The sequence below is a fragment of the Jaculus jaculus genome, chromosome 7, assembly GCF_020740685.1.
Source record: "Jaculus jaculus isolate mJacJac1 chromosome 7, mJacJac1.mat.Y.cur, whole genome shotgun sequence".
NCBI classification, from domain to species: domain Eukaryota; kingdom Metazoa; phylum Chordata; class Mammalia; order Rodentia; family Dipodidae; genus Jaculus; species Jaculus jaculus.
In genome coordinates, this window is record NC_059108.1 from 129,377,932 (window position 1) to 129,395,095 (window position 17,164).

At 42.8% G+C, this 17,164-nt stretch overlaps 1 protein-coding gene across 4 annotated transcripts in view; it reads right to left on the reverse strand.

Moving 5' to 3' along the window:
* Tdp1 (tyrosyl-DNA phosphodiesterase 1) overlaps positions 1-17,164 on the reverse strand; it is an 83,336-nt gene that overhangs the window by 46,290 nt on the left and 19,882 nt on the right. For all 4 annotated transcript variants that reach the window (XM_045155207.1, XM_045155210.1, XM_045155209.1 and 1 more), the window contains 7 exons: positions 14,226-14,318; positions 10,780-10,947; positions 10,296-10,374; positions 6,534-6,719; positions 5,946-5,994; positions 3,859-3,925; positions 1,989-2,096 (listed from right to left, as the gene is read on the reverse strand). In XM_045155207.1, coding sequence (XP_045011142.1) covers positions 1,989-2,096; positions 3,859-3,925; positions 5,946-5,994; positions 6,534-6,719; positions 10,296-10,374; positions 10,780-10,947; positions 14,226-14,318 — 750 coding nt within the window. The remainder of the gene's footprint in view (positions 1-1,988; positions 2,097-3,858; positions 3,926-5,945; positions 5,995-6,533; positions 6,720-10,295; positions 10,375-10,779; positions 10,948-14,225; positions 14,319-17,164) is intronic.

Sequence of the window (17,164 nt, forward strand, 5' to 3'; positions counted from 1 at the left end):
TGAACTTCTCAGAACACACAGCCCAGTCCACAGACACTGTATCAAAGAGTGTGAAGGTGTAGTTACAAAAGCCAGATCCGACTGCAGTTTTAACTAGCAACTAAGCAACTTCATTTGAAAGACAATTATGGAACAAACATGTGAACTGAAAGTGAAATGTGGTCTTTGAATAGCCAGGTATCTTATGGCTTTGTCTGTTAACTTTGTAGAAGGTTGGGTAGCATTAAGACTTAATTTCTCATCACTTCAATTCAGGAATATTTGCAAGAAACTGGGTGATAGTAACAGCCTCACTCTCACCAATCTAACTAGGTCCTCGCTCCAAGTATTCTAACCCTTGCCACATGTATTCTGCCCCTTAGCATGTCTCATCTGTCTCAGGCTTCCAACCTAAATAGTCCACAGTTCAGGACTTTATCCAAGAAATCTACCTCTCCAAAGGCCAAAGCTTCTTTCTTTTTCTTTTTCTTTCAAGGTAGGTTCTCACTCTAGTCCAGGATGACCTGGAACTTACTCTGTAGTCCCAGGCTGGCCTCGAACTTACAGTGATCCCCTTACCCCTGCCTCCCAAGTACTAGGATTAAAGGTGTGCACCATTGTGCCTGGTGCAAGTTTCTTTTTAAAAGCACAGCAAAGAAAGTAGCATGCATTCTCCCAACCACCATTCCGCCACACAAGGAGATACCTGGGCATGTTCCTGAGAGCTTGCTTCATTCCTGGCATCGAGCTCTGTCACTGCATTTAGCTCTCATGGTAGTAGCCAAACACAGACTAGGAAATACTCTCAGGCCAAAGAAACCCCCCAAGTTCATATAGCTGCTAAATGAAAGAATAGCATATTGAATGCCTGGGACTCCAAAGTATATACTTTTCCATTATGCTATGAGAATATAACAGCCCTTAGGAAGCACTCTGCCATCTGACTTGTACCAACCATGATCTTTAAGTCGCTGTTCCTTATCCTGAACTAGGCACAAAGGTCAGCCACCAATGTCCTTTAACTAGGAAAGTGACATGGTTTGATTCATAAGTGGCTCTTTTGTTTAAAAGTATGTTCATGAGTGCTTTTCCTTTCTTAAAGAAGTAATTCTACTCTGTGATACTTTAATTAGCTGCAACTGACATCAATTATGTTACTGAATCATGAAGAGATGGCCAGTGGTTGAGTGCAATCTAGGAGTTAGGTACTAACACTCTAGTTACAGCTTTATATTTTAAAGGGCAAAGCAATTTATCCTTCTTAAAAAACAGAGACAAAAATGCCAGTGGGTAAGAAGTTCCTTGTAGAGGTGAGGAAAATATTCTAAAACTGTATTATGGTCCTATTTGCACAAATCTATGAGTATGTTGAGCCATTAAATTGTAGACCTTAAATATGCAAATTTCATGACATGTGAATTATATCAAAAGTGTTTTTTAAAAGGACATGTAAGAGATTTGATTCCTCAAGTTTTAATTACCTAAAGAGAAACTGATAAAGAAAAAAATATCAACCTAACATTTTATGTTTCAATATTTTCCCAAAATGTCAGTTTGCTAAATCCCTATTATTATTTCAGTATAAGATAACAGAAGTAAATGCAGTGCTTAGGCAAAGCATGTAAGCATCTAGATATCTGTTCAAGAAAAACCAGAGCTGGAGAGATGGCTTAGTGGGTAAGGCACTTGCCTTTGAAGCCCAAGGACCCAGATTTGATTCTCCAGGTCCCATGTAAACCAGATGCACATGGTGGCGCATGTAGCTAGATGCCCTGGTGCACACATTTTCTCTCTCTCTCTAATAAATAAAGAAAAAATAATAAAAAAGAAAAATCAGACAATAAGGACACACTCTATGAAACATTAGTCACAGGCATTCTTTAAAGCTCGTATGAAGCAAGCAGGGTGAAAACGAAAGATAATCGATTCAGGGATCATTTTAGCAACCTACACCACATTCAGAGCAGAAGTTACAAAGCCCTCCTACGGGAGACAGAAAGTCCATTTACCTTGTGACGAGGAACCAGGCAATTTTACTGAAGTCTGGAGAGGGCCTCATATATGTCTTAATATGTGGCATGGCATTGCTGCGGCCAGATGTCTCAGCTGACCACTTGCTGGTGATAAGAGACACACAAACCACTGGTCAGGAAATAATTCAAGTTGGACATAATCCTAATACTAGGAAACAGCATGAAAAGCAAAATCCTCTCTAAGAAACAGTAGGAGTATGCTCATTAAACTCTGTTCAAACAACAGAATATGCAGTCACTCTGGAAAGTAGGTATGGTAGAGAAAGTTCAGCCCTGCTCACAAAAAGCACCAAGCCCTTTGGACATACAGCTTCCTGCTTAACCCACCTCCTGTACATATGCGTGCACCTACACTGTTGCTGCTGGGTCTTTAAACACGCGCATACACGTTTCCTGAGTTCTCAGGAGCAGGAGCCTTTTGTGTCCTCCAGTACACACTAGTGAGCAGAGGCTGCATAAAAGCTAGCAGAATGAAACCACGCTAGCAAAATGCAGTGTAGCACGTGTGAGTGTTGAAAAGCAAGAAGATAATTGGGAAGTTTGGTTTTGTAAAAATTAGTTATTTGTGTGTATGTACGTGCATATATGCATGAGGACCAGCTCAGGGCTGTTGGTCCTCTTCCTCCACCTTGCCTGAGTCAGGGTCTACCTTGTTTTGCTGTTGGCTTAGAGGCTTCTGGCTTCATGTGCCATAGTGCCAGGCATGTTGTGATCACCGATGCATGTGTCACTTTGTGTCTGCCTTTCACAGGGGTTGTGGGGATCTGAGCTCTGGTCAGCAAGCTTGTAGGGCAAGTGCCTTTAACCACTGAACAACCTCCCCAGCCCTCAGAAGTGTTTTGGTTTTAGCTTTGCTTCTTTAACTTTGCTTCTTAGTTTCTAGCATTGCAGGACTGAGGTTCTGGAATAAATGGCCTCTCTCATGAGGCATCAATTCAACTTATGGATGCAAGAAGGTGGTTGCTCAAAGTAGCAGGTGTTTATAAGCACAAAATCAGAACTAGGTAGGTGTACCATTTTCTTTGTTCAAGTGAAGAACTTAAGAATCTGACACTGAAAGCTCAACATAAGAAATGTCCTCTGTAAGGAGCCACTGCTCCACCTCCAGAGAGCACTGTGGCCAGGCTGCAGGTCCATACGCAGACTCATGGTGGAAAGCTACTGAACTGTGATCCTGCCTTCCTTTCTGATTGTTCAGTTCAACAAAAACCTACTGACCAGAGTGTAAAACTGGGGTTGTCTAGAACATGCAGGACAAGATCGAGAACATGTGGGATAAGCAACATTGCAGACAGAGGATGATCTAGAACATTCAGGAAAGCAATGCCACAGAGGATAATTTAGAACATACAGAACAAACAATGCTGTGGACAGAGGATGATCTAGAACATGTGAGACAGGCAAAACTACAGAGAATGAGGCCCAGCCTTTCTTTCCCTTTTCTACTCATTGCCTGAGCTCTGATGACATGTCAAATGCTCTCCTGCACCCCAGAGAACAGGTGGCATGGCTCTGCCCATGAAGGCTATCAAAGTACTGATAGAATGATCATACTTTATACTTCAGCAAAGTGAATTGAAATGTTGCTTATGTAAATTATAAACTTCCCAACATGATCTTTTCCCCTGCCTACCAACATTTAAATAGAATCCTCAGAGATAAATTTTACTCTTTGGTATTAAAAAACTATTCCAAAAATTTTTCAAAACCTTGTTTTAAATTATTTCTATCACTAACATATGTAGATGAAAGAATATAGCTATATTATGTAAGGTTCCTTTTAAAGAGCAGACTGACATAACTTTCTTATTCTAAAGAAGAGCAGCATTCTGAACCAATTACTTACTGAAAGTAGGAATGTAGCCAAGTCTGTTTTTCAGCTGTCTGGATGCCATAGGGAAGGGAGCCCCCAGCTTTTAAAAGAAGGAAAATAAAACAAAAATAATGAAATATAATTTGAGGCTTCTTTATTAAGAATAAAATCTCTAATAAATAGTGAGGGTAAATAAAACACAACTGCCATTATTTCATTTTAGGAAACAGTCTTTCAAATAAAACGTCTATGTTTGTATCAGGTACATTCATTTCATCTATTCATATGCTCTCTTTCTCTCTTTCTTTTGGGGGTTGAGCCTAGGGACGTGTGCATACAAAGTAAGTACTCTACCACTGAGCTACATCCACAGCTCTTTTTCTACTTTTTATTTCTTTTTTCAAGGTAGGGTCTTACTCTAGTCCAGGTTGGCCTGGAATTCACTCTGCAGTCTCAGGGTGGCCTTGAACTCACAGAGATCTTCCTACATCTGCCTCCCAGTGCTGGGATTAAAGGCATGTGCCACCACGCCTGACTTTTTCTACTTTTTATTTTGAGAAAAGTCAAAATTGCCCAGGATCTCAATTCATAGTGCAAGCTGGCCTTGAGCTTGTGATCCTCTTGTCTCAGCCTTTCCAGGATTATAGGCCTAGACCAACAGACCCGGCTTAGGTGTATTCTCCTTAAGTGGCTTTCTTCTCAGGGAGAAGAAACATTTAAACAGTAATTACTATCTGAAGAGCGAGGGTATTATGTAACCACTCAGTGGTGGTGACATCTACATAGATTTGAAGTGTCAGAAAAGACCACAGGAAGAATCCTGGCCCATCCTATCCCCATTGTGTAGGTAGAAACCTTGGGAGGCATTCTGTGCTAAAAACTCAGTCCTGTCTAGTGTGCCTTTGCATCCTGCTATTTCCAAACAGGCCAGCTGAACAGAACAGGAGGAATGGAAAATAAATTAAAATATTCCGTAAACAGTTGTGTTTGTTAAAACAAAATTCTACAAGCCTTCTTGCAAGGAGAATAGAAACACAGCTCTAGGTGGAAAAACAACTAGCAGCCAATGCTTGTTCATGTCTGAAAGGAAGAGAACTCCACTTCAGACTCCCGTTTCAAACACATGGTGGACCTTCTCCACAGTAATCTAGAGCTCTGCACAGCACCATCATGCCACAAGGCACACCCTGGCTCCCAGTGCAAAGAACTAAAAGCATGTTCCACTTTAGAATCAATTTTAAAATGCTTTATTGGAAATGCTGCATTCTTCCCCATCCAAAGTGCACTTTGAATGGCTCTAGCCTATTAGAAGTACGGAAATAAAAACTACCACCATGTCCTAGAGTCAAAGTGAAGCCATTTTAATTTTGCCATTAAAAAGCAACTAATGACAAATATAACCTGAACCTCACTGAGATTCTTCTGGCAAAGTCACATCTAATTTGGTAAGCTGTCAATGGGGCTCAGTTAGTCTTCATTTAGTGCCTTCTGCACCAGCATCATTGAATGCCAGTCAGCCTTTCCTTTTTCCAGAAGCACACACTCTTTGTGTTTTTGTTAACAATTCAGCTGTACCATCGAGGGTGATTTGACTTCCATATAAAGGCACAATGCCTAGTAGTGAGATAAGAGAAACGGAGAATAGAGTTGATAGATATTTAGAAAACAACATTAGCTTTTGCAAATGAAACCCTTGAAAAATGACACATCGACTAAGTTACACCAAAGGTATGTTAATCATTAATTCTAAACCTTAAACATATTTGTGTCAGGGATTCCTACTTGGAAGAACTGCAGAGTCCTCAGACATGGGCAGGGCAGATGTGGACACAGAGAACATAAGGTTGTCAGCTATGTGCCGACAAGGCAGTACTAGGGGAAGCTGATTTTACATAGAAAATCTTGTCTGCAGATAGCGTGTGGTAAAAGTGAACAACATCACTACTGCAGTTCCTGAGCATCTTTGGAACCCTGCACAGCTAGCAGCACCTGACTCGTGATCCTGATCCGGTTAAGAGAGCACATCTATACATTTCTACCCAGTTCTGGTAAGAAGTTCTCCCAGGGCATTTCTGGAATATGTACACAACCCACAACTGAAATGTTTCCCCAACAATTACCAGGATATCCTTCTAAGCTGGTCCGCACATTTTCCACAGAAGGATAGATCTAAAAGCAAGCACGAAAAGAGAAAAGCAGTAACACTTGGAATGATGTTGAGAAAAAGGAATGTTGACTAGCTTTTAAGAAAATGGAAATATCCATTAAAAATATTCAGCTTAAAAATTTAGAAAATATACTTTATACTTTTAGAAAATGTCCATATTATTGAAAAATAATAGGAAGTATGTATATACCTGATAAAAACTGATTTCAATATTTTTCCTCTGAAATAACAAACTGATAATTCATGGTACGGGTAGTTAATTACTAATTCACAGGACTCTAAATAATTAATATAATTCTGCTACAGTATTATGCCAAATACTTTTTCGTTGGCTTGACAACCTGAAAGAAAGAATGGAAAACCCCCCGGGGAGGGAGAGGCTCCTGAACAAACCTGCAAATCCTGACCTCAGCACTGGAGGCTGCTAGGGCCACAGGTGACTGGTAACTGTTTACCCAAGCACAGGAGAAAGCATCAGTTTGAAGGAGAGCGCTGTCCGCGCTTCCCCTGGACTAGAGAAAGCAGGGGGAAGAGAACTCACCAGATGAAGAGGAGCGGCAGTCTTTCCTGGAGTCTTGCCTTCCTCGCCCTGCCCCAGCAAGCTCCCTTTAAACTCAGAGCACAGCCATTTTGATTCATCGGCCCCCAGCGAACCAATGCTTGAAAACTGACCCACTATAGGCCAGCCCTCGGCTTGAGGCACAGACGGAGCACATTCCCTCAGAAGCTGGCAGAAACACAAATGAACGCTAGTCACACACAGAACATTAACTGAAATGCTGGAATACCTAAGCACATGGACTTCGGCTCTTGGAACATGTGACTTATAAGGAAATACTGACTGTATTAGCAGCAAATTTCACACCCAATACACACACATATGTATTTTTCTTCTTGGAGAAGTATGTTTTATTTTTTACTTTTATTTTTGGTTTTTTGAGGTAGGGTCTCACTCTAGCCCAGGATGGGGAAGTATTTATTAAATATAAAAATATGTATTTTGGGCTGGTGAGATGGTTCAGCAGTTAAGCGTGCTTTCTGCACAAGCATGAGCCAAGTTCAAATCTCCAGTATCCATGTAAACAGCTGGGTATGGCCACACACATCAGTAAGTCCAGTCCTATGGGAAGGGGAGATTGAAGAAGTCCTGGGACTCCCAATGGGCAAGCTCTGGAATCAGTAAGAGATTCCACTGTATAGGGAATCTCTGCCAAGACAGGCGAGTCCATAGGACGTGACATCAACATATACACGTGCACACACCACACCCATGACCCATGCACAACACATATACCACATATACAAAACAGTTTTATTTAAATATGGTAGGTGGGCAGGAGAAGTTTCTTTCCAAAATTCTTTCATTTGTACTAAAAGCAAAAACAAATTTAAAAATTTTCTAAAGACCCATTTTTGTGCAAATGTCAAGTTAAACCATCAACCTTGAAATCAGACTGTTTAATATTCTTAAACAATGCCTACGTGGTTAAAGTATTGTGCGTTTTAGCTCCTTTTCTTGGGCAGTGTGGTGGTGTGATTCAGGTGTCCCCCATAAACTTAGGTGTTCTGAATGCTAGGCTCACAGCTGATGGAGATTTGGGAATTAACACCTCCTGGAGGCAGAGTATTGTTAGGCACAGGCTTATGGGTGTTATAGCCAGTGTCCCCTTGCCAGTGTTTGGCACACTCTCCTGTTGCTATGGTCTACCTTATGTTGGCCAGGGGAAGATGTCCACCCTCTGCTCACGTCATTGTTTTCCCCTGCCATGATGGAGCGTCCCCTTGAGCCTGTAAGCCAAAATAAGCCTTTTTCCCCACAAACTGCTCTTGGTTGGGTGATTTCTGCAGCAATGAGAACCTGACTGCAACAGGGAGTCTTTTCCGTTCCCTTTGACACTGGGTCCTGGGCTGGGAGTGCAACTCTAAGGTACAGCAAGGGCCTGGGGAGGCGCACAGACAAGGCCATCTGTGGCGCTCTAAACAGGAAAGAGAGTAAGTTTGTATACAGATTCATACCACCTAAAGCACGGCAGAAGAATGATTTACATTTTCTGCCTTGACACTTATGCAAAGTGGCTGAAATAACTGAACAAGTTTTGGAAATTTTATCCACTTAAACATGCACTGAATGCCTACCTAGAGGCAGAAAAATGGGAAGAAAAATAAGCCATAGCTCCTGCCCCAGTGGAGATCATACTCTGACTGATGCTTTGCTTAATTTAACATGTATTACTCTCCTCTCTACAGCTTAGGCATTAGTATTTACATACACACTAACCTAGCAGCCCGGAGTTCTCAGTTTCCACTATGCTGCAGCTTGGTGCAGGAAACAGAACTTAAGTGACAACTAGAAGACCCAATTTCTATGGTGGGCTCAGCCCTTGCAGACGGCATGCTCAGAGACAAGGCATCTTATGGCCTACTGGTCTCCTGGAAGGAAGCTGTGATGCAGCATGAGCTCAGAGTATGAGGAATGGCTTGGCAACTCTGCAGATGCCATTCAGCTCTCCACAAGATGGCCTTCACAGCAACATAAGCTATTACCTGACAGCCTACCGGTTCACAGCCATTCGTGCTCACCAAACACTGACTCTGTTTTATATTCACTACTTCACTAAATCTTTAACAATTCTGCCCATTACAGGACAAGGGAAGTAGGTTACAGGACAACTCAAGGTCACATGGCTTATTTATCACAGGTCAGGGTTTAATCCCAGGAACATTTATCTACCCAATAGCAATTCCCATAGCCAGAAGGCTCCACTCCTTGTCTGGGTCAAGGCACAGGCCATCTTTAAGATCCTGCCTGCTTTTAGCTGTGGTCTCAACTCAGAAAAGCAAATTCATATGAAAAGGTTTCATTAACCAAGATGGATTCTTACATATGAAATAGGGTGAGCATTCCAATTCTGAAAATCCTAAAAGACTCCAAACCAAAATCATTTTGAGGAGTAATATGATGCCAAGTGAAAAATCCCACCCCTGATATCATATCTAAGCACAGGGACACTAATATTTTGTAACATTATCTGTAGGCTCTATGTTTAAGGTATGTATAGGTAAATTTTGTGTTTAGATTTGGGCATTATTCCTCAAATTATATTGCAGAAGTATGCCACAATAAAAAATCTGGAATAGGGCTGGAGAGATGGCTTAGCAGTTAAGCGCTTGCCTGCAAGCCTAAGGACCCCGGTTCGAGGCTCGGTTCCCCAGGTCCTACGTTAGCCAGATGCACAAGGGGGAACACGCGTCTGGAGTTCGTTTGCAGAGGCTAGAAGCCCTGGCGTGCCCATTCTCTCTCTCTCTCTCTCTCTCTCTCTCTCTCTCTGTCTTTCTCTCTGTGTCTGTCGCTCTCAAATAAATAAATAAATAAATAAATAAATAAATAAATAAAAATCTGGAATACTTTGGCCAGAGCATTTGCGAAGGGAGGCTCCACCTGTACGCACCTTATGGAAGAAGCAGAGCGGCTTTGGAGAAAGCTGCTTCAGGGAATATGGTGTCTGGACAACTGTCTGAAGAGAGGGTTAGGACACTAACCTTCAACCTCCTTGTTGTTTTATCTTGTTAGAAACCTTTCTTTGTTCATTTTCATGCCAGCAGCAGATGTCATTTTACAACCACAGGGCCACTGTGGGCACTGGGTTTGTAAACAATAGCCTTTACTCAATACTGTCTTGGTCTCCTTCGATCTGGATGCTAAAAATCTTTGACTTGATAAATAAGTGCCTGTAACCCTCCCCACCCTGCTAATCAAAAGCTATACTATTTGTATGAATGGAAGCCTATACTTATCTTTATTATAAAAATGTAAAAACTAAGAAAAAGCTAATATATTTATGTCATTTACAACAGTCTGCTCCACACCAAAAGAAACAAAAACAAACAAAAAACAAAGAGAAAAACCAGCAAGTACTTACTAAACACTATAATTAAACAGCTGATTTATCAGTGGCTTACAATCCTCCCAGAAGTATACTAGAAACAAGAAAGGGCCTGTGGTGGTTTGAATAGATGGCCCCCAAAATATTCAGTTCTTTATTGTTTGTAGTTTGCATTCTGCAGCCACCTGGCTGGAGGCAATGCCACTGTGTGGATCTTTAGGTGTGGTGGTGGGTTTCAGATTTCGATCTAAAGATATGCAAAGTTGTGCCTAGCTGGAGTTCCTAAAGTGTGCTGTGGCTTTTGACCTTGAGGCTTGTGCTTCTTTCTCTCTGCTTGGTCCATTACAACATACAATTATAAAGAAAGAATATTATTAAATTATTTAAATAAAATGTTAAAAGAGGAAAAGTTTTGTTACCTTCCTAAGCCTGAAATGTCCCCAGTTATCTTTGTGACTTCCTTGAAAGCGTCCTGGGGTTGAGCCAACAAGGTAAACACTAAAAGAAATAAAATGCACATTATGAAACATAGCAAGGAGCCCTAGCCCCCAAATATCACAGTAGACACGTGTAAACCCACAGACCATGAAATGACCTAGAGGTCAATCCAAGCCTTGTTCTCAGTAGTGATGGACAGTCTCAAGCTCACCTTCAAGCACACTGGCTCAGGCAAAACACTTGAGAGGTGTAAGGTGCCAGGCAAAGAGCTCAGTAATTCTAAGAGCACCACGGTGGGAGACTCAAGTTCATTACCACCTCGATGCCCAAGAGCTGTGAGCTGCACACTCATCACGTCTGCCCTCATTCCCTCATAAAGCAGACCCAATGCCACTCTCCCCTTTCCAGGGTCCCTGCTTCCCGGACTCATGTGGCTTTTGCATCCCAGACTAAGATGGCACATACTTTGTTTCAGAGAGGTCATGTGCTCGGATGGTCTCTATCCATTCCTGGAGAGAAGGAACATTATACGCCATCAAGTAACTGATGAGATCAGCTTTAAAATGTGTTTTTGACTCTCCAGATTTGTGGGTTCCATGGTCAATTCGTGGATACAGGGGGCTCAACCATATTCTGAAATGGAAAATAAATTAACGTGCTGGAGCCATTATCATTATGAAACCTCTGTACTGATTACACATTCATCTTAAGCACAAGGTGAGTATTCCACATTTCTTCACACAGAGACGAGGGTAATTTCTGAAGGAGGAAATAAAACTCTAATGGTTTCTTATTGCAGAGTTGTATTTGAATGCTTTGTACTTATGAATTTAACATCCTGGCCATATCATGCCTATATCAGTGTTGCTCTTTAGCAAAACTGGAAATAACAAAAAAGTATGTACTAAGAAAAATGTATATGCAAACCTATTTTCAATAAATAAACTCAGTTCTATAATGTATGTTCTATACTGACTTGAGGTGTTTTCATAGCAGATACTTTCTGATCTCTGGAATGAGTAAATGCCACATACAATTTTACATTAATTCAGTGATAAAATATGAAAGCTATCTTTTATCTCATCCATTCTTTTCCCAAAGGAAGACAATGTATTATCCAAAACTTCCACAGCATATCCACAAATGGAAAACAACCTTCTCTAAGCCTAATCCTTCTATAAATTATTTCATGCACATTACAAAACAGTATGGCTTCAAGCCTCTGTGTTGCAGTTTCTTCCATGGCCAGACCAGATTAAGAGTCCTGCCTTGAAAGGGTCAGATTGCAAGGAACCAAGGCAGACAAGGAATGGGCGGCTAGCAGAGCACTATGGCTGTTGTCACCACCTTTCCCCTCCTGTGGCTACTTCTCCTGCAGTTCTACCCACTGAGTCAAAACAGAAATGGTGCTATTTCACCTTCACCTGGCCATTCTCAAAGGTAAGCCACAGGCAGCCACCAGAGCGGGAAGCAAGAAGAATAAAGAGGATTCTAGGCTGTACCTCTGCACCCTGGCATTTTTGTTTACTCCCTGCCCATCTTGGGTTGGCCTATAGTGCAGGAGCAACAGAGGTGACCCAGGAACCAAGCTCTGGACTGCTTCTGCCTCTACTGGCCTTGTCACTCTGGGTAAGCCCTGTGACCTCTTTGGACCTCTGCCTGTGTGTGTAAAGTGACCAGCCGGGCTATACAGATGTACTTGCAAGTGCACCTTGGAGACCAAGCCTGAACAGCTCATACACAGATGTGTTCTGCATAAGGACCATGACAGGAAATGGCTTCCTAAACTAGGACACTAAGATCTGAGGCTAGTACTTTGCAGAAGATAAGACACTGCAGTGGGACACACAGTTTGAGGGCTGAGGCATGAACAGGTGGACACAGCAGCTGAGGAGGAAGGCTGCAACACTGGCACAGCAGAGAACAGCAGGACTAAAGCAGGCCAGCAATCAGGAAGACTGCACACAGAACCGCTCGGAGGTGTTGGAAACATTGCCACAACAGGAAACTGCCAAGTATGAGTGCACAGAGGGCCAAGAGTGAGATAACAGGGCTCTGTCCTAAGGTGACTGGCCAAGGCAAGCCGGAGGGAGGCTTCATATCCTTGTCACTTTGAGTTTTGGACTATATGAAGCTACAACTCAGACAATATTTTTTTTTCAAATTTTAATAACTTTTTGTGAAAGAAAAAAACATAGCACCCAAACTCTTGCTCTTCAACGTTTCCCCAGGGTAACAAGTGGAGAAAGCGCAGGAAGTACTGCTGCCCATGAGCTAAGTTCCTAACTCCAGAATGAGCAAAAGCGTCTGGTGCGTTCTTACAGCTGTCTACCAACCAGCTAACTTAATAAATCCTTCTACTCTCATTACTGCTGTTTCTCTAAGAGTAAGTTCATCCAATCTCAGTTCTTTTACTGATGGGGCTGCATGTGGGTCCCCACCCAGTCCTGTGTGGCAGCTCAGAGGGACCTGACCTAAAGCTCTTGGGGCACAGAGGCAGAGTGGGGAAGTGGGAGGCGAGGGCAAGACGCTGAGGCTGGCTGGGGCTAAGGGTGAGTTCCTGAGTTATATAGCAAGATTCCATCCCAAGTGAGGGTGGGAGAGTGTGGGGCTAAGACATTTAGAAGACAGGGCAGAGGCCCTTTGGCCCTGTGCCAGTCAGAATGATGCTGTACTTTAAAAGTACAGTTCACGAAGGACACTTGAAAACTGAAATGCATTTATAGTGCACAGCACACGTGGGTCGGAGGAGTGACAGAGCTACAAGGTTCCATCTTTCAGCTCAGCTGATTATATTGCTGAGGCTCAGGAGAGCTTGTTCAGCCAGTGGTAGGATAATCTGAAGTAGTTCTAGCCCAGGTAAGGCAACTGCACAGGATGGGGTGAGCAGGTGAGGATGGCAGCAGAGACCACTTGAACTTGAAATGCTCCTGCTCCTGACATAAGGCTTTTAGTCAGCTCTTCTCCCAGGAAGACAGAATGTCCCAAGCGGCTTCCATGAAAGAAAGAGAGAAATAGCTGAAATTGATTTGAGTGCATCCTTAAAGTCCCTCTTTAAAACACACCCCTCTTTTAAAAAGGGACCTGTGGGGCTTGAGAGATGGCTTAGCAGTTAAGCGCTTGCCTGTGAAGCCTAAGGACCCTGGTTTGAGGCTTGATTATTACCTAGGAGCCACGTTAGCCAGATGCACAAGGGGACGCACGTGTCTAGAGTTCATTTGCAGTGGCTGGAGGCCCTGGTGCGCCCATTCTCTATCTGTCTGCCTCTTTGTCTCTATGTTGCTTTCAAATAAATAAATAAAAATTAAAAACAAAAAACAAAAAAGGACCTGCGGTAGTTTGAAGATGGCTATATCCTGCACATCTGATATGGGTTTTGGAAGCATGAAAAACACGTGGAGTGGGTCATGATGTGCACACATGGTTCCAGGAGCTGCTGCTGAGATGCAGCATGAGGCAGGGCATGAAGACCCCAATAGGCTGGCAAAGCCACTGGAAGATGGACCATGGTTTGCATGGAGACCCAAAGATGATTTGGATATACTAGGACTGTGCAAGGGCTACCATGGAGGCTGTTGGTTCAGGGTGGAAGTTCTCCCTGGCTACTATGACCACAGGGGTGGAATTAGAAAATCCAAAGACTGCCAGTCACTGGTTGTATCAGACTTGAACTGCAGAAATTTGATGTTTGCTTGATGGCTGTTGAGTTTACGTTGTTCCAGTCTCTCCTTGCTATGCCTTATATACGCTTGGAAAATACTGTAAACATTTTTGATATTTCCGTTTTCTCTATACACATTATTTATATAAGTAGAAAAGCAGAAGAAAAATGAAAAGAAGGTGAATGTTCTGGCTTTTGCCCTTTCTCACAGAAGCACAAACGATGCCACTAGTGAGCAGGCCCTACGAACCCTTGGGTTTTCTGGTGCCAGTCTTCGTGGATGAGGTTGGATGTGTGTACGACTACTCGGAGGCCTTCCTCATACAGCAGGAGCATCATTTTCCTTCAAAGAGAGGGAAGGGAAAGCATTAATAAAGTTTTCAAAATACACAGAATCTTTCTAATGTGAATGTATCAGATAGCTAGTGGAATTCTTAAAACTCTAAACTTACGTAAAATTTTAGCATTCACAATCTCTTTCATACATTGCCAATATAGAGATCTGCTGAAGTGACAGGCAGACAACTATCTTTCAAAATGGCCAACATGGTGCTTTGAGATGGCTCGGTGGTTAAAAGTGTTTGCTTGCAAGCCTGAGAACTGGAGCTCAATTCGCAGCAACCACATAAAGATGACACAAAAGTGGCACATGCATCAAAGGCCTATGGCAATGGCAGATGGAATCAAGAGAATGGCAAAGTTCACAGCCAGCTAATCTGGTATTCACAGTGGCAAACAATGAGAGAGCTCGTTTCAAACAAGGTGGAAAGAATGTGCACTGTGGCATGTGCTTGTCCACATACACATAGCCATCATAAACACACACACACACACACACACACACACACACACACACCCCACCCAGCATATTTGGGGACAAATGAAGGTCCACCTTGTCTGTCTATTAACCAGTCGTAACATTTCAAATACCTCAGTCTAGCCCTTTATTATCTGTTGGGTATCATGTTACTGTGACAGACAAAAGGAGCTTTCCTGCTCTATATTTTGCCAGGTATGGATACCATCTTCTGTGGTATCATGGTCAACATCATTTAAACAAAGGTGGAATAAATCAGATTATACAGTATAAGGTTGTTTAAATAAAGTGCTGATTCAAGAAACTTTTCTTGCAGCACACAGGCCTGCCCATGTGTACTGCACTGAAAGGTAAAACGTGTTTCTGTGGATTATAAGACCCTCCACTCCAATGAGACTGATCAGATTTTCTGTGTTCCACAGATGCCACACGTGTCACTGGTGTGTATCTGGCTCTGAGGTAAGTCTTCACTTCTCACCTCCATGGATACTAGTCATACCTAGGTGGCCTCTCTTTCTCACGGAGCTTCTTTAGGCTTCTTGAGTCACTAAGCATATTTCTCTTACTTTATATTCAGTGAACAAGAGTAAAGATGACAAATATAAGCTTGAAGACTTGAGCGCTAATCTGTCACTTGAAGACACGTGACCTCTGGTTAGACATGCAGTGTCCCTGAGCCTAAGCTTTCACTTGGAAAATAAGGATCAACCTACCTTTGAATTAAAGAACATGAAATCAAAGCACATATCGTAAAGGTTAACCTATCACATATCCATACCCATGATGCACTTGGTGCTCTGCTTTATTTTGTAACCAAGTTCTGGGTGACTTTTACCTCCTGATTCTCAATTATTTTCAGACCTTAAGATTTCTCTCCCGAACCAGAGTCACTCTGAAGGCTGCAACTCTTTTTTATTTAAATTTTTAACTTATTTATTTATTGAGAGAGAGAGAGAATATGAGCATACCAGGGCCTCTAGACACTGCAAACGAACACCAGATACATGCAACACCATGTGCATCTGGCTTATGTGGGAATCTGGGGACTCTAACATAGGTTCTTAGATTTCACAGGCAAGCACCTTAATCGCTAAGCCATCTCTCCAGCCCAAGGCTTCAACTCTTATTCTGACTTGACTTATCATTTCTGCTGAGGTCAAAATGCTACTTAGTACTTCCTGATGAAACCTACAAAAACAATGGACCTCTGTTTCTTCCTAAGCAAGCTAACTATAAGTACAATTTGGGCAGGATGAGGTTAGCATCAAAAGATAAGGGAAAAGATATTGGAACAGAAAAGGGAATGAGATATTTAGCTCTTGCCAAAATGAGAAATTAATCCAAGTTGGCAAACAGTAAATGAATGCAAGCTGGATCAGCGACAGCAGCCGAGTCATCTTGTTTCAGCTCTGGAAGGCGCCTGAAGTCTGGGCGAACCAACACAACAGTTGCCACATTAGCAGCTGATTACAATTAAGGATAAGCCAGCTAGGGACTCGGGATATAAGCTTTACAAATATTTTCATTAATCAAGGCATCAGTTACAAGGAAAATCATGCATTGATGTCAGGGAATCCTATTAACAGAATTATGAATTAATTTAAGGGGAGCCATATTAGTCTTTTCACAGCAAACATTGTGTGCTAGTAAGGTCAAAGTTACAAACAGATAGAAAAGGGGAAGGGAAGGGGATCTCTGCAAAGACAGTGAACCTGTAGTGTCCCTGAGCAGTGGGAGGCAAGATGGCCACATCCCATATGAAGCTAAGCTGTGAGGTGGAAAGGAGGTGCGTGCCTGCCACACACACGTCAGCGCATGTGCCACCATGCTAAACCCTCCAGGCAGTCTGGAATCTGTAGCTGGGAGAAGAAATGGGAATATCATCCAGGTTGTCAAGGAAGCCTATGGAAGAGTTGGCTGAACTCATCCATGTAGGGCCTCACTTCACCGTACACAGCTTTGACAGGCTGGAGGTGGTGATGGAGAACAGCTCTAGCTACCTGGGAAAGACTAGGTGACACGGCGCAAATGCAGTCTTGATGAGAACTGGGGCAGCCGCAGCAGATTCGTGGGAAAGCTGTGCCCGGCCGCCCTGAAAGCTCCGGCTGGCTCATGCTTGCATGGGGACACTGGCCATGGCTTTGGCCTTCCCTTCCCCTCATCAATTCTTAGGGCCACTGTCAGGGTAACTGTGCCCGGTTTGGGAGAAACCAAAGACACCGTTTTAAAAGCTGAGGAGCCCAGGACTGACACCACCACAGATGCTGGATAAAGTAGACCTAGTGTCTCACGGGCTTTGAGTTCGGGAAGATCAGAGTGAACTCCTGGCCACTTCCATGTGCTCTCGTTCTGCTAAGTTGCCCCTATTTGAT